General features: G+C 38.0%; 1 protein-coding gene across 1 annotated transcript; it reads left to right on the top strand.

Annotated features, from left to right (window-relative positions):
• Positions 1-9,849: 9,849 nt before the first annotated feature.
• On the top strand, positions 9,850-22,396 carry LOC125111622 (caspase-1). Its single transcript, XM_047753625.1, has 10 exons — positions 9,850-9,933; positions 10,573-10,839; positions 13,305-13,367; positions 16,311-16,426; positions 17,333-17,506; positions 17,912-18,146; positions 18,564-18,707; positions 21,197-21,306; positions 21,777-21,880; positions 22,296-22,396. The coding sequence occupies exons 1-9, from the start codon at positions 9,927-9,929 to the stop codon at positions 21,873-21,875; spliced, it is 1,215 nt and encodes a 404-aa protein (XP_047609581.1). The 5' UTR covers positions 9,850-9,926; the 3' UTR covers positions 21,876-21,880; positions 22,296-22,396.
• Positions 22,397-23,973: the final 1,577 nt, after the last annotated feature.

Genomic DNA, 23,973 nt, shown 5'->3' with positions numbered 1-23,973 from the left:
GTGATACTGTCTTTTCATGTGTCAGTCAGTTGGCCTTCTGTATATCTTCTCTGAAAAAAGAAGTAGGTGTGTATATCTATTCAAACCTACTACTCATATTTAAATTGGATTATTTGGTTTTTTTTGAGATTAAATTGTATTGTCTCTAATATCAGATGTCAGACATCAGACATATCATTTGCAAATACCTTGCCCCATTCAGTAGGTTGACTTTTTTTTTTTTTTTTTGATGGTTTCCTTAACTATACAACGCTTTTAAGTTTAGTCAGGTCCCATCTGTTTATTTTTTATTTTGTGTCTCTTGTCTGAGGAGACATTAACAAAAAATATTGCTAAGATTTATGTCAATGAGCATACTGCCTGTGTTTTCTTCTAGGAGTTTTATGGTTTCTAATCTTATGTTTAAGTCTTTAATCTTTTTGATTTAGTATAAGGTGAGACAAAATATTTTAAATTATTTTACCTACAGTTGTCTAATTTTCTCAACATCACTTATTGAAGACACTGTGTTTCTCCATTGTATATTCCTGCCTCCTTTGTCGTAAATTAACTAGCCATATGTGTGTGGGTTTCTTTCCCTACCTCTGTCCCTTTTTCCATCTATGTTCAGCAGCATCATGTTCATACAGTTATTTGGTTATACATAGCCATGTGACAAATCCACACACATTGTTGTCTAATCACTGGGAATCATCAGACTCTGATTTAGCAGAGATGGTCAACCACAGAGAAACCAAGTCTCTGATTAACTGAGTGTGCCAGTGTCTTTAAGTGACTGATTTTAAATCATCATGAAGTGTCCTTGGATATACCTAATGTTGACACTGGTTTGATTGTTTCTTATTTCAAATGTGTTCTCACAGTGCAGAATACAGATGTAGGAAATATGACCTCATCATGGAATTACTATTCAAACACCTCTTCAATTTCTAATGCTAAGCCAAAACTCTATGCAGTCAAAACATTTCGAATATGTACATTGAGCTCAGTCAATAATTCATTTATTCACATCAATAGTAGCCATTACAGCTAAGAAATTTACATATACTTTAGTAGACTTTTAATTACATTTTTAAAATTTGTTATGAAGTGAAGTTAGCGTTACAGTTGCTAAGCCACCTAATTTTTGACTCCTAGTATCTATCATCAGTTCAGTCACTCAGTCACAAAAATGATCACTCTAGCAGGACATGCATTATCACATAGGTCAAGATTTGTTGGAGTTCCCGTCGTGGCGCAGTGGTTAACGAATCCGACTAGGAACCATGAGGTTGTGGGTTCGATCCCTGCCTTGCTCAGTGGGTTGAGGATCTGGTGTTGCCGTGAGCTGTGGTGTAGGTCGCAGACGTGGCTGGGATCCCGCGTTGCTGTGGCTCTGGCATAGGCTGACAGCTACAGCTCCGATTCCACCCCTAGCCTGGGAACCTCCATATGCCGCAGAAGCAGCCCAAGAAATGGCAAAAAGACCAAAAAAAAAAAAAAAACCAACCAAACAAACAAAAAAAAAGATTTGTTGACCGTACTTAGTCATTTAGGAGTAATGTTACTGCACACTGCTACAAATGTCTCTTTGCAATTTCTTATCATTGACCAAATAAAGATATACTTGGTTATTGGAGACTAATAGTGAACATGATGAGACGATTATTTCAGGAAATGGTTTAAGGTAGCTTTTGCCAAACTGTTCTTCTCTTCCATTTTTTCTGCAGAAAATAACAGCCAGTATAGCCTTTTGGACAAGAAGAAACTTTGCCATTCTTCCAAGTTTATTATTTCTTCCTATATCTCAATAAGTTCTAAAGCAAATTAACTCGTTGTCTTTTGAGTTCTTTAATGATAAATTCAGCTGATTATCAATAAGAAAGTGGGTAAATGGAACTTGGAGAGTAAAGGAACACATTTGTTAATTTAAGATTAATTTACTATTCATTCACTTGGCCTTAATGAGCAAGATGTACTTCAACTGAATCTAAATTCAGTGGCTTTGGAATCTTTTCAAGATATGACTTCAGTTTAAATTTTGCTGCCTGCCCAGAACCAGAAAGTGTCAGTGGGAAGAAGCATTTAGAGCAATGTTTCCAAATATTTAAATATTTAAAGTAATTATAGTAATCTTGTTAAAATGCAAACTCAAATTCAGCAAGTCTGGGTGGGGCCTGAGATTCTGCACTTGCTGTGAGGTAGAGATAAATCTACTACTCTTGGAATAAGCACAGAGTTTGACTATCAGGGACTTAATGGATGCCCTGATATTGCTACATCACTGTCTTCCAAATATGAGATAATTGAAACGGTTCCCAATTTTATGGACATACTAAAGGTCATTATCCAGGCATGCTTTTAAGTGAGCCCTGGCTTGCTTTAGTGCAGGGAATATAGAGTTTCAAGGTTTTCTTTTCTTTTTTTGTCATCCAGTGTTTTGCACTGGACTCAATCGTACTTAATCCTGTAAAATAAAAAAATGTATTCAGTACTTCTTGGGACTTCACCTTCTTACTGCTTTTATCTTGCTCTTAAGTTACTGAGCAACTTGGAGATGAATGTTTAATATAACATTTTTTTGCTGGTCAATGAGTTTGTTTTATATGTTTCCAAAGCCTGTGGAGCTGATTTTTTTTTTCTTTGCTTTTTATGGCTGCACTCGTGGCAAATAGAGGTTCCCAGGCTAAGAGGTGAATCAGAGCTGCAGCCACCGGCCTACACCACAACCACAGCAATGCAGGATCTGAGCTGCATATGTGACCTACACCACAGCTCACAGCAATGCTGGATCCTCAACCCACTTAGCAAGGCCAGGGATCAGACCTTCATCCTCATGGATTCCAGTCAGGTTTGTTAACCACTGAGCCATGAAGGGAACTCCTAATTTTGTATTTTTTTAAGAAGAAGAAAAATAACCTTGGCTACTTTGGGGAGGGTAAGGGCAGTGGGTTGAGTGAATTGTGTGTGTGTGTGTGATGTGTGTGTGAAAGAGAGAGAGGTGAGGGATAATAATGGAGATGGAGAGGAAAAGAGACTCTAAGAGAAAAAAATATATAAGGATGACTACACTAACATTTTCTTGATTTTTTTCAGTGGCTAGTAAGCAATAAATGCAACCTTCCCTGAGAAAGAACATGTATGGGTGAAGAAGTCACTAGAAACCTGGGTTTACTTTTTTACTGGACCTAGACGATTCCATTAACAAGGCCCATGGGAGGAAGACTTTACTTGCTTTCTACCCTTCCATCTCAAGGATATAGTTTTCTAGATAGTTTTTATGAATTGAGGTCACCAATACCTGGACTTCAATAAATCCAAAAATGGAAGGAGCAGGAGAACATGCAATAAGCAAACCTAAGTGAAGACATTGAGACAACTGAAATCAGTGCTTCAGTTTCTATAGTGAGTTTTGCATATTGTTTTATGTATTCCTCCCTGTGGAATTATCTCCAGTTCCACTCACCCACAGAAGATAAATCTGCACATTCCTGCCAATTGCGTTTTACCTGTCCTTTAATGATTTCTTCAAAGACTGGTAAAAGAGTCACCGAGGAATATATAGATCTCTCAGACAACAACAGAAAACTCAAAAACAAAAAGCTTGTAATCTGACTAAGCAGACAAGACAAATACTTGAGGAATTATTTAGCAGCCTGGTTTGCCTAAAGTTTGTGAATGAACATTGTGGAGAGTAGTGGGAAATGTCAGATAAAACATAGCAGGAACATAGTTTCAGGATTTTAAAGCTAAGGTAAAAAGGTTGATGCACAGGGCTATTAAAAATAAATGAACTTACTACTCTGTTTAGATTGGATTTGGGAAATTAAAATAACTTGGATGTGTTTTCACGTCTAAATGGAATTAGGTTGTGATTATTTTGATAATTAACCTTAGCTACAGATTTTTATCTGGGAGGAGAATTAATACTACCAATCTCAGTGTAGAAAGGATTACATGAGATGATATACGCAGAAAATTAAGTATAGCACTTTCTACACAGAAAGGTGCTCAATTAAAATGATGACAGCAGCAAGGATGACGATGGTGGTAATGGTGATAAAGATATTGTCTCAATTTGGATACCACTGGAAGCAGAGACTGAGCAGGGACTTGTGTGCAAGTAGCTTATTTAGAAAGCCTTTCCTGAAAGCAGTAGTGAGGGAGTGGGAAAGGGAGATGAAAGGGAGAAAATCACCCAAAAAAATTATTTGCACTAGTGAATTTGTTACTAATCTGAGTAACTGGATTTCAACCTTCCTAGGGGATCCTCTGGGAACCTGCAGAGTTTACCTTCTGAGAAAATGAGAAGTTGGCAGATATTCATCAAATGACTACTGCCCTTCATTGGTTGCAGTTTGTAGAGGGCAGGCCCTTACCTATGCCCTAGGCCCAAATTTCTGGGTGTGATACTTATAGCTGGGCAGCCTTCAGTTCTTTAGTGAATATCTCCAGAAAGCAAAGCAGAAAAAAACAGCAAAACAACAAAACTGAGACATGGTGGCTTTATGTGGGACACTAGCCACATGCAAGGAAATCTCCACCCCTAGCAGCATTCAAATCAGGCGTTGGCATGTTATAATGATGATTTCCTTGAGCTCACAGTGCAAATTAATGTCACACTGCTTATGAAATTATATAATACTATTTATGCCTAAAATTAATTTTATCATTTAATCAATATGATCCTCACATCTCTCCATACTTCCCTCTTTCACTCTTGAAACGAATACAATTTTTCAGTCTTTTGAGCTGCTTGCAGAGATATACTATTTTTCTCCTATGAAAATCTTTTTTCTTATGGCACTTCTCATTTTCTATAAGCATTATAGATAATTTAAGAATTATATAAGGTAATAATTATAGTACTGGATGTCCACTGTTAAACAGGTGATCTTGTTTATCAGGTATTAAATTTAATCCAACAACTTATCCAAGGCAGACAGTTTACAGGTAGGGATGTTGAGACTTGAGTAATTATCACACTATTATTATACCAATGTAAAGTGTTGATAACAAGAATGGCTGAAAAAATCCAAAATCTGGCCTTTAATCCTTGCATCAGAAGCCGTAAATGTAAACAGCCCATAGTCTTGGCAAGAAACACATATTAAAAAAAATCAAGTTAGTATACATGTATGTGCGACTGGGTCACCCTACTGTACAATAGAAAATTAACAGAACACTGTAAACCATCTATAATGGAAAAAAATAAAAATCGTTATAAAAAATAAAATAAAATAAAAGCACTCTAGATGTTAAAAAAAAAAAGGAAATCAAGTTAGGTGAGGACAGGGAAAATGGGGGAACATATGAATGTAGCATTATAGACTCAGTTCCAAGTAATTTTTGTCATGTGGAAATTCAAGCAAGAGAGAACAACAGTACAAAACTTTATTTGAAATCTAATAAATAAACTTATGATAAATAACCAATGCCAAAAGAATTACATGCATGAAGGCCAAAAAAACTCTTCTATGTTCATGATGGAGTCTGTGGACCACCAAATTTGACTTCTGTTGTAGTGCATGTGGTCTCTGCTGTACTAAGTAGAATATAAATCCGAGCACCTCACTCATGTCAAGTAGTCATTTCTTGGTCAAGTAGCCATCTCCCTTGACACTGTTTCTCGTCTGCAAAATGGGATCAACAATGCCTGTATTCATTTCCTAGAACCGATGTAACAAAATGTCACAAATTGCGTGGCTTAAAACAGAAATTTCTCTTACATGTTTGGAGACTAGAAGTCTGAAATGAAGGTGTCAGCAGGGTCACACTTTCTGACAGCTTCTGTTTTTTCCGGACTATCCTTGATGCCTTTGGCTTACAGCTACATTAATCCTGGCTGTTAGTACCATATTGCTGCCTTCCCTCTGTGTATCTTTTTTCACATGTTCTGTCTGTCTGTTCCTGAGTCTCTGGTCACTGGTCATATTGAACTAAGGGCCTACTCTACTCCAATATGACCTAATCTTAACTAATTACACTTCCCTTTTTCCAAATAAGAGCACATTTTGAGTTACTGTGGATTAGGACTTCCATTTATATTTTTTGTGGTACACATTTCAACTCATAACAATGCCTCTCTCACAGGGCTGTTTGTTATAAAGCAGTTTTCTTTGGATTTATCCTATTTTCCTCACTCAGTAGACTCATTTTTCCTTAGTTCTGGAAAATTCTTTTAAAATTTTTTCTCTCTTCCATTTTCTCAGTTACGTCTTTCTGAGATTTTAAGAATATATATATTAGAATTTCTCATTCCATCCTTCATACCTATGAATTCCTCTTTCAAATTTTCCAGCTCCTCATTTTAATTTATGGCATTTTAGATAAATTATATATGTCTCCAGATGACTTAAGCCCTCACAGATTTTGTGTGTCTTTCCTTTAATTTATCCATTATTAATTGAAATCGACATATGTCCTTTATACATGTCCCATTTTCATTATATTATTCCTTTGATTGTTCTTTTTTGTAATAAAATAATTGTTTTTCCCCCTTTATTTGAATCCCTCATTCACTGCCATTCTATACTCTATATTTGATTAATCCAGCAACTGCGTATCTTTAGGGACATAAATTTGTAATTTCTTTTTTCTGCTAGTATATTCTCACAGTGGCTTGCTTTCTAGAGTGTTTATAAACTTGATCTTTTAGTACAGTTCCTATTTTGAGTGGAAGACCTGGGGGCCAAATTTGGAAAATAATTTCTTCCGCTTTTGCTGCCACACGACAAAACCAGATTCAAGATCGCATACTCTCCTCCTCAAGTATTTGGCCCCAGTATGATTCCAAGTTTAGCCTTTCCACCTTGTGGAGGTTCCATAGGTCAGTGTTTTCAAAATACCGTTGGAACAGAAATCTGATACAAGAACACCATACCCCTCCTGGCTGCTGCCAAGCTCTTTGCTGCTCTACTCCAGCCCACAACCTCTGCAGCTTCTTTTCCCAGCCACCCATAACTCCCAGGTGTTTCTTCCCATTTCTTGGCCCAAATGCCCTGGTTACTCAAGGCCCAGCTCCTGATTCACATGTGACCAGCCTCAAAGAACATGTTCTACTAAATTCTCAATGCTGTGGTGCATGGGGATCTCAGAGAGCTCCTAGTTATCCCTAATACTAGATTAGGACACTCAGCAGTGATAGTCAATGAAGGATATATATCAAAACACCTAGGATTATTTTTATGTGTTAATAACCCAAGTCTTATCCTTAGAAATTCTGATTCAATAATCTGGATTAAACTTGAATATGTGTATGAACATCAGTGTTTTCAAAAGTTTCCTCTAGTAGGACCAATGTAGAATAAGCATTCGCTCCCATGTCTAGTTCTCCTTAAACACTCAATACAAAGTAGCTACCTTAGAGGCATGTTCACCTTACCCTCTCACTCAGGTTGCTACAGTGGCTTCCTATTACCTACCACATCAATTTAAATTACTCATTGAGGCTGGTTTTTGTTTTTTAAATTTTTTTTGTCTTTTTTTTTTCCCCCTATTTCTTGGGCCGCTTCCGCGGCATATGGAGATTCCCAGGCTAGGGGTCCAATCAGAGCCATAGCCACCAGCTTACACCAGAGCCACAGCAACGCGAGATCCGAGCCGCGTCTGCAACCTACACCACAGCTCACGGCAACGCCGGATCTTTAACCCACTGAACAAGGGCAGGGACCGAATCCGCAACCTCATGGTTCCTAGTCGGATTCGTTAACCACTGCGCCACGACGGGAACTCCAAGGCTGGTTTTTGTAAATCATCATAATCTGGACCCAATCTATCTCTCAAAAGACATTTCCCACTGATCCCAAACAAACACCTCATAATTCAAATACCTTTTAAAAATTTCCCTCCTTCCCTGATTCTGGCCTTCGAATTCAGTTTACATTTTTTTTTTTAAATCATGAACTTTAGAATAAAGCAATCAAATTACACTTTGTACTCATGAACTGTGCTATTGACCAAGAGACACATTCATGCTGAACCTCAATTTCTGATCTTTAAAACTGGGATACTAGTAGTAGTTTTTTAGTATTGTTGAGTGAGTGAAAGGACCTATCTTAGTACGTGGAACACAGAAATGTCTTCATACATTTGTTACTTCCTCTCTTCTCCACTAACAATTTGAAAGCTCTCCCTCCTACAACTAGAGTGTGTCCTGCCAGGCTGCATCCTCCTCCCTGATTGCTCCAGGTCATATTTAATTGACTCTTCTCTGATACATCACAGCACTTTTACCTATGCCCCAATTTATTATCAGTATCATTATTATCAATTTTTATATTTTATATCCACAAATTGTCTTCAGTTCCACAAGAACAAGGGCATAGTTCTGTCCTGTTTTTATATTCCATATTTCCCGAGAGGCGTCAGGCTCAGGGGCAGCATATCACATAGAGCAAGTACTGGAGAGGGAGGAAACCTGGATGCTCACCCGAATTCTGCAACTCATGCTTGCCAAGTCTCTGAATCAACTTTTACCTGGTCTACTTATTCATAGAATGGAATTGATGTTTATTTACCTGACTTATACATCTGCTATGACAGGCTGTAAAATAGAGCAAATGAAAAATCTAGAAGCATTTACAAAGTATATATTGATTGACATTACCTTGCTTTTGAAATATAGCTCATGACTACTAAAGATGGGGGGTGGGCTATGACAAGGGTTTTACACATATGATATGGCTCTGCTCTGGCATTGCTGTGACTGTGGTGTATGCTGGCAGCTGTAGCTCCGATTCGACCCCTAGCCTGGGATCTTCCATGTATCACAGGTGCAGCCCTAAAAAGCAAATAATAAGAAGAATAAAAACAATTCTTATTGTGTGCTTACAGTGTACCAGGCAATGTTCTATGTTGTCTCCACATTTTCATTAACTTCACACTCAAAACTGTGTAGTGTGTACTGTTAATGAAAATAGTTTACATATAGAAGAACCAAAACATGAAAAAAATGTAATATTTCACTCAGGAGCAGACACTTAAAATGCTCAGTCTGGTGTTTTGAGTCCAGAGCCTGTGCTTTAGTCTCCACAGTGTCCCTCAAAACAGAGCCACCCAAAATGGAAGAGTGTTAGATTTGATTCTGGAGAAAAAAATATTTCTTTTCTAAACGCAGATATTTTAGGAAGTTCTTTCAGTAGAACTTTTATGAAGCTTCCTTCTTAAAAGCTTCACAGGGACACACAGCTTCCAGGACACAACCCAGAACCATGATGTGGGGACACAGGTCATTGTGGTTCAGATTCTCCTGTTATAGACTGAATGTCTGTGTGCCCCCAAATTCATATGTTGAACACCTAATGCCTGAGTTGAACATGAAATTGGATATTGAGTTGAACATGAAAGCAGAACGCTCATGAATAGGATCGGGGCTCTTATAATAGAGATCTCAGAGTGATACGTTGTCCTTTCTGCCATGTGAGGACACAGTGAGCAGCTGGCAGTCTGCAACCCCCCAAAAGGAACTTTACCACAACTGAACCATGTTGGCACCTTGATCTTGGACTTCTGGCTTCTGGAACTGTGGGAAATATATTCCCCTTGCCTGTAAGCCATCCAGTCTGGTGTTTTATGATAGCAGCCTGAATAGATAAAAGATATCAAAAGACCAGTTACTCTTCTGAGTCACACTTCCTAATGAAAGAGATTCATTGTGGTGTGAGTTTAATTGTGCGAATACCCTCTCATTCTTTTCTTATTCTCTAAGCACCCCTGCCTTCTTACTCTGACTGATTCAAGTGCTGGTGAAGGAAATTTCTCAAGGATGCACTCCCTGATGCGCTCTGAGCGTTGGCAATCTGATTATTTCTTTGGAAAAAAAAAACCAAAAACTCATATATATGCTTGCACAGTGGGTATTTCTCAATGTGCACACACCCTGCTGAAAGGAAGGTGGAACATGCTTTCAGTTTCATACTACAAACCAAGCCTAAGAAGGGAAAGCCATGGCCGGTGAGTGTTTTACAATCTAAAAATATATTGTCTCTTGGAAGAAAGAGTTTTAGAAGGGTCCGGCTTTTGCAAAAGCCATGATTAGGTTCTGTAAATGTTTAGGTGAGCAGAACAGAGAGAGCACAAGGAGAAGGAGGGGAAGGGGAAAAGGGGAGGAAGGGAGGGATCCAGAGGCCCCACAGTCTTTAGAAAGGAAAGGCAAGGGCCAGAAAGGAACTGGACTTTACTGGTATCCTGCTGTTGTTTTGCAATCTTAACTAAATTCTTAAATGTCATATTTCAATTGAAGGTGCAGAATTGACACAGAATGGGTACCAGCAGTTTTTGTCCCCAAAGGAAATGGACCGTCACTGTTTCATGATTTTATTTTGCACAGTTAAATAACATAAGGCATGTTAGGATGATCTCTGGTTTTCAGGTCCTAGCTCGGGGGTAGTAAATCTCAATCTTCAGACTACTCAGTGCACATAATAGAGGTAACACCAAGGGAAGAAGAGATGTGGGCATGCTCAGGATTACTCCACTGTGTGGGGAGGGGTATTTTATTCACTGAATATAAAGGAAACTATGCCCTATTGCTGAGATGAGAGGAAAATGAGGCTGTGTTCATGACTTGAGACATCTTTATGCTTCCAACAGACAAGATCCTGAAGGAGAAGAGGAGGCTGTTTGTCCGTTCAGTGGCCATCGGTACGATCAATGGCCTCTTGGATGAACTATTAGAGACCAGAGTCCTGAACCAGGAGGAGGTGGAGATAGTAAGAGGTGAAAACGCTACAGTTATGGATAAGGCCCGAGCTTTGATTGACTCTGTTATTCGGAAAGGGCCCCAGGCATGCCAAATTTGCATCAATCATATTTGTGGAGACGACCCCCACCTTGCAGGAGTCCTCGAACTCTCCACAGGTGAGGGTCAACATAGACTAAGGCTCATGTAGATCTATGTCTTTATGCCTTACATCTGATTTCTTCACTGTTCATGTTTGTTTTCAGACAACTTCCTTACCTCTGGTTTCAGAACCTCATTTCTATATCAATGGCCATTTCCGCTGTCTCTTTCTTTTTGGTTCCTACTCTTTTGGCTTTAGTGGCCTTCTCTGCATTAAAGCTCATTTCCTATCCTGAATATGTCATAGGTCATTTGTTGAAATTCATGGGGACAGTCTTGAAAAACTTCATACTGTATTCTCTTAGCAAGGCACTTTAGTTAGTTAGTTGTTTAGTTACATAGTTAATGTTTAGAGGAACTTAAGCAGTCATCTAATGGAAAGACTAAAGGTATGTAATCAAAGATTTTGTACAACTTCTCTCCAGGAAGAGTAAAATATATTTCAAGGATAGTGAAACACTCAGAGAAAAAATTAAATGCTACAGACAAGTAAGGATTTTAAGCAGGCTCTTTCTTTTAGCTGCTCCCGTGCATCTTCTTTGGCAGAAGATGGTGCAACACTAGCATGACACTTAGCTGTGGACCACTCCGGGAGGCCCACGCCCTCTAGGTTAGTCTCCTGAGGGCCCAATATATGTCCTGCCTTCAGAGCTGCTCTTTCTGTGGTTTCTCTAGTTCCTCCACACAGAAAAGACAGGAGCTCTAATGGACTTCCTGTTACTGGTCTCGTTTGTGCTTCCCAAAGTGAAGAAGATGTTCTTTGAAAAATCAGAAACCATTCTTTTTCCTAGTGCTTGAGAGAAGCCTGTGCCCCTATGAGTGACATAGCAAATGTTTCTATGTCCACCTATGGGTAATGAATTTCTTGGGGTTTTTTTTGGGAGATTTTTTTTTCATTAACTTCCCCTTCCCAAGAATTAAAGGCAATCAGTCTATAATAATAAGGGTCTAGAATATTTGTACAGTAGCAAAATTGTCTTCTTCCTTGTCACATTTCTTTCAGCTCATAGTGCTTGAATCCTAGAAGCACCTGTACACCTCAGGGTGATAACTCTAATACCTGGAGTCTCCCTCTCTAGTTGTCAGATGATGCCCCCTCAGGCAGAGTTGCCATGGCTTTGTCACCCCCTTATCTATCTGCCATTTGTTTCAGGGCCCTAGAATATGATAATTGGATGCAATATTTAAATGTACTGTAATGGGAGATTTCTAAAAAAAAAAAAATTCTTGACATTACTGTCATAATAAGGCCTCTTCCAGAAAATGTTCTTGAATTTATTGATGATTAATTTAGTCTAGTAGTCTAGATGGGAAGGATGGGACAAAAATGCAGCCTGCTGCCTTGGACTTAAAGGTATGTGGGATGTCCTATGGCTCTCTCCCATTTAGAACAGAGACATTAGATGTATTGTGTCTAAAGAAACCTTGTCTTCAATAGGTACCATGGAGTATTTTTCAATTTTTGGCGCATGCCAATTCTTAGATTCTGGAATAAGCTTCTCAGGTGGGTGTCGCTGCTATATTGAGATCCCTATTAAACCTTAAATAAATTGAAATCCAATTCTTGTCCTTGAAATTGACAATCGTAATAAATAGCGACCCTAGAGACTACATTAATAGATTTGAGTGAGTAGGGCAAATGCAGATTACAGAGATTATGGTCAGGGCTCCTGTCACATGCATAATTGTACAGATACCTTTGCAGGCTGGAGAGTAGCTTAGTGATCAAGAGCCCAATATTGATAATCAAGACATATTTGTGTTAGTAGCCTGGCCTCCACCATTTTCCTGTTCTATGACTTTTAGGAAATTTACTTACACTGACTAGAGGTAGGCCTCAAATTCACCCTCATTTTCTGCTGTCATAAATCTTGGCATGGTTAAGTGTCCCAAGCATAGGTGCCTTTTATTCTCAGTTTTCTCCAAAGTCCTGGTCAGCTCTGGACAAACATACTTTTCATAGATATCTGTTAAGCAGTAGTGGTCACCTCAGGAGCCTCATTAAAACATACATGATTTTTTGTTTGTTTCTTTTTTCTTTCTTTCTCTCTCTCTCTCTTTCTTTTTTTTTTTTTTCCTGGCTGTGTCCATGCCGCGTGGGAGTTCCCTGGCTAGGGATCAAACCCACACCATAGCAGGGACCTGAGCCTGCCAGATCCTTAACCACCCTGATCCATAAGGGAACTCCCATAAACATACATGATTCTATAGATGATGCTATTTCAATTCTACTTTCATCATAGAAAATAGAAATTGAGGGAGTCACATCCAGACACTTTTGTTCTACCTGGTGTTAACAGATCTAGCTGTTCATGTGTACAGGCTATTGTCTCCCAGTGATGAGTGTGGCTCCAGATAATTCACATCTTGAACAGGATTGAGACCTGTGCAAGGCATCTTCAATACAGAGTGTCCAACACATTGGGCTAAGAATCTTCAGAGATTAAAAGTGACTATTTTAATGTCCTTCATCTTTCCTCAGGTTCACAATTTGGAAAATACCTTAATGTACAAGAATCCCAGGCGGTGGTTCCTCCTTTCCCAGGTAATGATATTTTCAAAGCAATGACATTCTTTGAACCCCACCTTCTTTGACATTAACTGCAGATGAATGGGAAGAACCCAGAGTGAGGGGACTATAGATAATTTTCATGGACTTATTATATACCTTTTTCTCTTAATTTATTCTGCTTTGGCAGAAACTTTTCCTGCAGCTTCACTATCATGTTTATGTTAACAAATCCTAAATCTCTGTTCCAAATCCTGACTAATCATCCGAGAGCCACACTTCAATCGTTCAAGTGTCTACTGAACGAATGCACTCATATCTCTGCAGACACATTCTGTCTACATGTGCCATCCTTCCCCCACCTTGCTTCTCCTCCACTTTCTTCTACCTTGATTAACAGTATGACCATCACACAGTTATTCAAACCAGAAGCCTGAAATTATCTTAAGCACTTTCCTTTCCCTCACTTCTAACATTCAAGTGGCTTCCAGTTTTATTGAGTCATCTCTCAGATCTGTTTCTCCATTTCTATTTCTACTACTTGATTTCAGAGCCTCTATTCCTGCAGGGCTCCATAATTCCCCAATCATAACTCTCACTGTATTTTTTTGTAATTTTTTTTAAAAATAAATGCATCATTTTCCCTCACAGGTCTTTAAACTTTATGAGGAAATTGAACACATGACTTATTTATAGATAACATTAACAGAAATTGACTTGTAAGGTACATGCCACAAATATCTGTTAAGGCTATTTCACCAAATAATTTAGCCAGAAGTACTACTATTTATTATGCCATTAGAAAATATTTAGCACATGCCAACTGTTTTACAGACCCTATACAATGGATTATCTAGAGAGTAATGAACAAAACAAGCAAGGCTTTTATTGAGCTTATATGAATATACAAATTATGAATGACTAGACATTTAAGAATCTCCACCATCGAATTAAAGCCAGCCAAAAATTTAAGGATGGAAATGACACTACACATATCTGTACCAGTTAAGATTATATGGGCTGTGGTAACAGAGTCAAATATTTATAGTGCCTTTGATATAGTATAAACTTCTTTACCAGTTCAATGAAATTCTAAAATAGGCAGTTTTCATCAGAAGGCAGCTTTCCTCCAATTGCTAATTCAGATATCTAGGCCTCTTCCATCCCATAGCTCTGATATCTGGAACATAGGACACCAAAATAACTGTAGTAATAAGCATCAAGTTAGTGGCATTGGGAGGAATATGGAGAACCATTTGTGAAAGATTTCTTGAGGCTTGGCCTGGATGTATCACATAGTATTTTAGCCTGCATCTCATTGTCTAGAACTTAGTTATATAGTCTCTAATTACTGGACTGGTGAGCAACACAGATTAACTGTGGGTCCAGGAAAAAGGAAAAAGTGTATTCTGGAACAGCTAGCCATTTTCCACCACAAACTTTAAATACAAAACTTTTCATCTGACACAATATTGAAGGTACCACGGGAAATACCTAGGACCCAGATGACAAGGAAGTTCTTAAAAATATGTCAGTCGTCCAACCTGAAAATGGTGGCCTCAGCGTTATTGACTCAAGGTCAATATGCATTAAATTTCTTATTAGCAAACCTTATTTTTGTCTGAATCCAGCCTCTTGCTTATCAAATAATCAGTATTTTGCTTTTCCTAGAACAGTAGTTCACCCACAATTGTAGACTGATTTCATCTCAAAATGACCCTTTTCTCTTAAAATAAAAATACCTTATATTTGGAAAAAAGTCCTGGGAAGCAAATACTCCACCAAATTTAGAAAGCATTCTAATGAATCTATTAAGGATGCATGTTTTCTTAGATATTCCATGGGATGGGACACCACTGCATAACCAAATACCCTAAGAAAAAATTGCTCTAATATAACACAGATATTTATTTTTAATTTTTTTATTGTTCTTCTGACTCCTTTATGAAGAAATAGAACATAATAATGATTCAATATGATAGCAATTTATATTTCTCACATATATTCATCCTAATTATCTATTAGTTTTTCCACAGTCAATATTCCTCAGTTTACCTTGGTATGCTCCCTTGGTTTACCTAACTGAATATACCACAGTTACTTCAAATTCCACTTCAAAATTGAATATAATTTTCTCATTTAAATAATTTAGTTTCTAAAGGATCCTCCAGATATCAACAAAGATTATTTCTATTTTGAAACAAAGATTATGTTCATTTCTTTAGCAAGTAGCTCATAGTATTAGTTGGTGTGATCAAATAAACTCCCAAGGCTTTTCTCACATAAACCACTGTGAAAACTCCTCCTCCTATATTTGTGTAATCAATGCTTAGTACTGAGTTCCTCTAGGTGTGACCCTGACTTTAGCATTTATCATTCTATTTCATATTCATTCTAGTTCCCCATATTCACATCTTCTCTTCCTCCCCATATGCACACACAGTAGAGAGATCCTAAAGGATAGGACAAAAGCCTTTCCTTCCTTCCTTCTTTCTTTCCTTCCTTCCAGTCTCTAACACCTACTACCATGCCTGTTAAGCAAATAAATAAATAGATACATAAAACATATATATTTTGAAAAAACCATTGAAATGGATTCATTAAAAACTACTTCCATTTAATGTTATCCTAACTTTATTTGAAATAAATTTATCTCAACTATTTTATTAACATTGCTTTTGGAGAGTTTTATCATGCACAGCCTTGAAAAACTCCCTTTTGACTTTTTAATCAAAAATATTTGTTGATACTTATTCTAAGAGATGAACATCATTCCCTATATCACACCCCTGAAAATCTCTGGCTTGGAATGTATTCCTTTAGGAGTAAAGCATTTAGTGGTATTAAGGACTAGCCCAGGGTTGTATTCCTGAGAATTAATTTCTCCCGTCGTGGCTTCACACACAGATGATTCTAGGAGAAACACCAAATGGGACACACAGGCATGCCATTATTCATAATGTTTCTTGTCTCTTGCAGCCCCTCAGACAGTACAAGACAACCCAGTTAAGCCTGCATCTTCAGAGCCAAGAGGGAGCCTCAAGCTTTGCCCCCCAGACATAGCCCAAAGGCTATGGAAAGAAAAGTCAGCAGAGGTGCTATAAAACATAAGGATCTGGATGAAAGACACACTGGAGACAGTTCAAAACTGCAGTGGCTCTTCCTTGGAGCTAATTTCCTTGAGATATTCTGGAAAATCATCCTATTCTTTCCCTTACCTAAAGGATTCCTAATTCCTAGAATCCCAGGCTTATGTAGGGACTTCCAAGTTTGGTCAATTCCCTAAGTAAATAATTATAATAATAACAACAATGGCATCTATTTGATGCTTAGTATGATTCACACTGTTCTAAGGATTTTGTATGTAATAACACTTTAAACCTTCAACATAACCCATTTTAGAGATCAAGAAACTGAGGCGTAAAGAATTTGACTAAACCAGTCAAGGAATCAGTTTTAAACTTGAGTCATTATGGCTCCAGGCGTGTTCATCTCTCAAAGTCCTACCTCTCAAAAGTAATTAAATCAAATGCTCAGCTGCCATCTGCGTATTTGCAAATTTCATTCCCACTCTTGCAGTAGGACTTATCCCCACTCCCTGCCCTGTTTGTATCTATGGTTCAAGAGATTAGTTTTCTGGATAGATCTAAGAAAAGAGAATCAATCAGTCTTACATCTCTTTTTTTTTTGTCTTTTTAGGGCCACACCCGTGGCATATGAAAGTTCCCAGGCTAGGGGTCCAATCAGAGCTGTAGCTGCCAGCCTATACCAGAGCCACAGCAACGCGGGATCCGAGCAGCGTCTGTGACCTACACCACAGCTCAAAGCAACGCTGGATCCTTAACACACTGAGCAAGACCAGGGATCAAACCCGCAACCTCATGGTTCCTAGTCGGATTCATTAACCACTACGCCACGATGGGAACGCCAGTCTTAAATATTCAAGATGAATATTTAATTAGGGTGAGCAAGACTATTCATCCAACCTACTTTTCTTACAGATTTACCCAATAATGGAAAAATCAATTCGCACACGCCTTGCCCTCATAATCTGCAACACAGAGTTTGAAAATCTTCCCAGGAGAGATGGTGCTGATGTTGATATTAGAGACATGAAGATACTACTAGAAGATTTGGGTTACAGTGTGGATGTTAGAGAAAATCTCACCGCTTCGGTAACGTCTCTCATAGAGATGATGGTCATGCCCTTGATATTCCTAAAGAATGTTAGAAAGTTTGATTGTAGCCCCAGAAACTTAACCACTTGAGAGTCTAAAATCTAAATTTGCTCTCAGAAGGTACTTAATGCTTCTAACCTAGAGTCTTGAGCAAGAGTCTGGCAAAAGTTTTAACTGGGAAGTGTTCTATTAACTCAATAATGTCCCTTGTTCTCTGCTAGGAATCCCTGAATGGCATCCCATAACCCTTTCTTCACCTTTCTGTGAATAGAAACAAATTTTCTTTTTGTATTCCACTGAGTTCTACATCATCTAGGAATTTCTTAAGTGTCCCTTTATTGGATTCCAGGGTGCCCTGATAATGACTCACATAGTCCAAAATCAGTGGTATTTCTCTTCCAGGACATGGCTATAGAGCTGAAAGCATTTGCTGCCCGCCCAGAGCACAAGTCCTCTGATAGTACTTTTCTGGTGCTCATGTCTCATGGAATCCAGGCTGGCATTTGTGGGAAGAAATACTCCGAAAAAGTCCCAGATGTATTAGAAGTCAACACCATCTTTCAGATTTTGAACACCTTGAACTGTCCAAATTTGAAGGACAAACCCAAGGTGATCATTATCCAGGCTTGCCGTGGTGGTGAGTGCTGATATCTGTTACAGCACAAGACATTCAAGCATTGATTTCATCATCTGTATGCATCCAGTTTTTCGGGGTCTGCTCTTTAATGTCAAAGAACATCTACTGTCACCAAACAAGATTGTAGCTTCTGTGAATTTTATGACTGGTTGGTAGATACTTGTTACATATTCAACTAAAGAGGTGCCATTTTTAATCTTAATACTTTGGTATTTGGATGGGATGTTGTTAGTATTCATTTGAGGATTAGGAGAGATAAGGGTTGTTGAAAATATAGTTCTTGATGTGTATATGTCTACTCGCATGTGAATGAAAGATAATGACAAATAAATTAGTAAGTATGGTTGAACAGATGTTTAGGGGAGAAAGTTCCCTTGTCTTCTGGTAGTAACAGGAAACCAAATCTTGACTTTCCAGAGAAGCAAGGGGTCGTATGGATAAAAGATTCAGTAGAAGCTTCTGGAAATTCCTCCTTACTGGCTGCAGAAGATTTTGAGTGTGATGCCATTAAGAAAGCCCACATAGAAAAAGATTTTATTGCTTTTTGTTCTTCAACACCAGGTAATGAGTATATGTGTAAGGCATTTTTGTTACACCTTATTCATGGAGACCAAATAACTGTGTACATATTTTTACTAAGTTAGTAATTAGTAAACTCCTAAGTTGCAAAATATTTTCCTGGACTCTGAGGGACAAATAGAAACATATCTGTATGAAAATAAATTAAAATCTGACTCCACATACAAAAAGGTCTACAATGTTGGGATCACTCAACAGTTCAATTTATGTATTTATAGAAGAGTGGTATTTATAAGAGGTAGGGAGAGGCAGAAAAGCAGACAAGACATATTGAGTCCTTAAGTTAAAGTTGTTTCAACTACAAGTATGGAGTTGATGGAATAGAAGAAACCTGAATGATTCTAAGGTTAAGTTTTGGATTAAGAGTACTTCCAACTATATTCTAACTCTGCTATTTAGTACTTTGTAAACTAGTTCCAGTGATTTAGCTTCTCTGGACTATCTTTGAATTCCTCACTAATATATGTGAATACAAATATCATTGTTGTAGGGGTTAAATGAGATAATGAATATGAAATATCGAGCATGACACAGAGTAAAGCACACATTAAGTGATTGCTATTATTAAATATGTTTCTATATTATAACTTAATTCAATGTTTTCCCTTGAGTTACTTTCCATCTCAAGGTTTAAATAGAAGTCATTTGAGTTTATTAATCCACTATGTTTTGGAATTTCTTGAACATTAACATTCTCTTGATTACCTGCGGCCTTAAAGCCTTGCCTCTGATCAAATCATTTAATTTAAAGATTATTTCTGATAATGAGGTATCATCTCTCAGAAGTAGCCTGCTTTTGCAGTGTGTTGACCATGTCTTGATGTAGAAATCAATTTTCTTCAACAATCAAAAAGAATAGCAATAGGCAAAACTTCCACACGTTTATGGCTTGAATGTATTTAGCAGATTTTAATATTAGATAAAACTATTTTTAAAAATTCTTTGATCCCAGCCTTCCACAGAGATTTACCTCTGGCTGTTATAAGCCCTTTGGAGGCCTCTGGTTTCTTGACATCCATCCTGCTGGTTTCTGTCTCCTTTTCATTCACTTTCTTCATTCCTCCTTTCTAGACGGTTCATGGAAATGCCAATTCAGTTGTCTTCAGTTTCCATTAGTAAACCTAGCTTCATGTTCTCTGGTGTCAACCCCAATTACACTGTAGTGCTCTCCTGAAGAAATATGGCCATCCATAAAGAACTTGAAGAGATACTTGCCTGCAACTCTCTCCCACCAATTTCTTTTAACTGAAACCAGCTCCATAAGATAGATGTAGTTTTAGATGACTTTAATTTATTGTTATTATACACTTTATTATCATTTTCACTGACTAAAAGGTTTTGCTAAAGCATGTATCCATGGTTAAGTACACAGCTATTAATAATCTTATCATATATTTCTTTGTATAATTTTAAAATGGGCTTCATAACTTTTATGTCTCTACTAGTTCATATAATTATTCTTTTTCAATATTTTCCTTCCATACGACTATTTTGTCACCAATAGAATATGGTCTTTCCTTCTTAAATCTTGTCTAGGAATGTACTTTTTTTCTGTTGGTACTATTTTCATATTAGTTAATATTTTCTTTGTCCAAAACCTTAGGATCAATATTATTTGATTTTAATTAAATTATTGACAAAGTAGTTAAAATTGAAATGTTATTGATACAATCACCTTGTATAGACTGGGTATTGTATGTCTTATATTCTCCCAGACCTTTGTGATGGATTACTTCTAATCTTATTTTTTTGTTTGCTTGTTTGTTTTTGCTTTTTAAGGCTGTGCCCATGACATATGGAAGTTCTCAGACTAGGGGTCAAATTGGAGCTACAGCTGCCAGCCTAAACCGCAGCCACAGCAATGCAGGATCAGAGCTGCATCTGTGACCTACACCACATTTCACCGCAACACCAGATCCTTAACCCACTGAGTGAGGCCAGGGATAGAACCCACATCTTCATGGATACTAGTTGGATTCATTTCCACTGTGTCACAATGGGAACTCCAAAGGATTACTTCTAATCTTTAAATATCTCTTTGTGGCATAATTATTACTCTACTCATTGCAGCCAAGGCCAGTACATTGCAGTGTGTTTAAGTAACTTAAATCAAATCAGTAAATAGCACTCTTGGGATCCACATGGAGGTATTTCTTTCTCAGGGCCCCTAAAATCACTTCCCTCCACCCCATGCTGCCTTTCTCTCTTTACTAGATTTGTGGTTCCTTGAACTCAAAGAGTGTGCTGCCCTAACATCTGCACCATATACAGTATATTTTATAGGACTTTAACAATTTATAAGTGAAAATATACACACTGAATGTTGAATATATTCACATAACCATGGCATACAGTATGTAGGTAACAGTGGGAACTCAATAGTCTGCCTCAGCTGGAATATAAATCCTAGGGCTCCATATAGATGGCCAGGCAAGACCCTGCATGACATTTAGAATGTGCTTTCTTCCTAGATAATGTTTCTTGGCGACATCCCTTATTGGGCTCTCTTTTTATTATTAAACTCATCAAAATTTTGCAAGAACATGCCTGGTCCTGTGACCTGGAGGAAATTTTTCGAAAGGTAGGTACTAGATACTTCTTATATTCTACTTCCATGTTTGACTAATCTAATCGGAAACCAGAGGGAGCAGCCCTGGACATGTTTATCTTCTAAAAATGCCTATCTTTTCAATGAGTCTTGAGGTTCTTAGGTAAGTTTGCCAGCCTGGAAGCCAGTTCCAAGCTGTTATGAGCTAGAAAACAAGCCCTAGGAAACAATCATTTATTTTAACTCCTCTATTGTCCTGAATAGACGAGTGGATTTTAACTTGCCTGTGCCCATTACTATTAGATTTGGAAGTAGATTTTAAACATATGATCATTCTATGCTTATATATGCATATCGTTGTGATTTTTACAGATTTTTCATTTATTTCATCATTTATTTTTGCTCTACTTTTTGCAATTTTTCCACCATAGGTTAAAATCCTTTCACTCAGAAAAAAAAAAAAAAAAGCCAAAGAAAAACTACAGACCTTTTTTTCCTTTCAGGTTCGATTTTCATTTGAGCTGGCAGATGGTAGGGCGCAGATGCCCACTGCTGAAAGAGTGACTTTGACTAGATCTTTCTACCTCTTTCCAGGATATTAAAATAAGTAAGTTGTATCAGTGTCCATGGACAGATGTGTGTAGTGAGGGTGGGGCGAAGCTGGGATAAAACTGCAGAATTACATCCTTGTCAAGGTCTCAAGGTCTAGTATAATCAATGGGAGATAATGAAAGGATGCCTTGATGCTGTTCAGTGCAGACCACACCACATTTCTCTCAAAGTTCTGCCGACTTAGGGGGCCATTCACAAGGTTAGCTGATATAGATCGAGAGGTGGCCATAAGATGATGAAAGCTCAGTTTTAGATGTTCCTTCCCTTTACCTCAGCAGGGCAAATTTAGAAATAATATGAGCTCTTCCCTCTCATGAGTGTGTGTAACCTCTTGATGGAGTGATTTTATAACTTGCATTTCTTTTAGAGGAACTCTTTTTTTATGTTTGTTTTATTTCCTTTTCCTATAGGAAGCCAGGAGTTCTGTCACTCTGTACCTGTTTTGGAATCACGTTAGCAGAAAACAGACATTTGTTTAAACATTCCAATAAATCTGAAATAAAAATGAAAAGCTGTCTTTTTTTTTTTTCCCACCATTCTGAGAAGGAAGGGGGTGGAACTTGGAGCAAGTAATGGATTTGGAGTATTTATAAGAATTGAACTGGCTAATAGCACCATTCTTTGTTTCCAGAAACCATTTGCTCAACTTTCTGCTTTAGGGACACAGATGCAAAATACAGGAGGTACTTGACTTCAAAGTATTTGAAGCTCAAAGAGAGATTCAGAGACAGTAATGTGATAAGTAACTTGTACAAAATCTGAGTTTATCACTGACAAAGCCATGACGGCAATTTACATAATTCTATCCCTTCCTTAAGGCATTCCCGGAGTACACAGCAATTTTGATTCAATTCCAGGTACCCAGTAGTTGAGTCTGATTGAGAAGAAAAGAGTCAACAAACTTGTAACACTCACCAGACAGTATAGGACAGCTGTGAACTGAAGTTTGGAACTTGCCATCAGCCTCTACATGGATTAAATCATAAACTACTGCAGCTGCCGTCCCGCAGCACCCCCTAAGCAGAGCTCAGGGTAAAAATTAGGAGCGAAGCATTCTGTGCTTTGGGAAAACTGGAAGAATAGGTCTTAAGATTATATGTGCACAATTCTTGCATCTCCTCATGTCTAGAAAAACACTGAGATCTTTCATGGTGATTGATGTCTGCTCCTCGTGACTAGTAGTAACCTTCAGGAGACCAGCAACAACCTTTTGTAAAATGTATGCGTGGCTGCATGCACCTCCCCTCACTTTGATCATATCCTGTTAACCCCCTTTTCCTCTTTGGGTGGTATTTCAGAGCCACCCTGGCTATAGTTAGGATAAAACAAAGAATGTCTCAGTCATCTGTGAATGCAGTCACCTCCAAAGGTGAGAGTTGGTGAGTCCCCCAGGCTGTGAAAACTGGCCCTGATAGCAGGGGTGCAAATCAAAGGAGTGATTTTGGTGAGCCCAGGCCTCTTATGTTCTAGCTCCCTGCCCTTTGTTGCAAAAATTCCTATATATCCTTGCTCCTCAGCTCCTCTCTCGCTTCCAGAGCAGTTTCTCAGGGGTACCTGAGATGCTGTCTCCTGGGCTGAAGTCCTAATTTTGCCCCAAATAAAACTTAACTGTCGACTTTCAGGTTGTACTTTTTTTTTTTAAGTCAACACAGCATATGAATAAATCCTACGGTGAATTGTATGCAAGATGATGTCCCTGTGTGGTGCACTGATAATGAGTTTGGGGTGAATGTTCACTTAACAAAGTTAAGCTTGGAGAGGGCTGAAAGAACTACTCTTTCACTTCTAAATACGAGTCCTTTCTAATCCTAACTCGGTAAAATTGAAGGTGAATTTCTGACCCTTTGAAGACCTTCAAAGTTGAGCATGTCAACAGTCTTATTTATTTATTTTTTTTCCTTTCACTAACTGTTCTTCTGGATATCTCTTTTTGTAGTATCACAAAAGCATTTTACTATGGCCTGAGACTGCTGCTATGGTCAGTCCAGAATACAACCAAAAGGAAGGTAAATAGTCACTCTCCGTGAAAATTAAACGTAAGGGAAGCTTAGGCAGTTAAAGAAAAGCATGAAAGGAGTGGAGACAAGG

The sequence above is a fragment of the Phacochoerus africanus genome, chromosome 11, assembly GCF_016906955.1.
Source record: "Phacochoerus africanus isolate WHEZ1 chromosome 11, ROS_Pafr_v1, whole genome shotgun sequence".
Taxonomy (NCBI): Eukaryota; Metazoa; Chordata; class Mammalia; order Artiodactyla; family Suidae; genus Phacochoerus; species Phacochoerus africanus.
Note: the sequence above shows the minus strand (reverse complement) of the source record. Positions and strands in the feature narration are given on the sequence as shown.

What these genes read in the sequence shown, in the direction of transcription:
- LOC125111622 (XM_047753625.1), top strand. An exon ending in GGTGGTTCCTCCTTTCCCAG is followed by an intron (nt 13,368 to 16,310) that starts GTAATGATATTT and finishes TGTCTCTTGCAG; the next exon opens with CCCCTCAGACAGTACAAGAC. An exon ending in TTTTTGTTCTTCAACACCAG is followed by an intron (nt 18,708 to 21,196) that starts GTAATGAGTATA and finishes CTTTCTTCCTAG; the next exon opens with ATAATGTTTCTTGGCGACAT.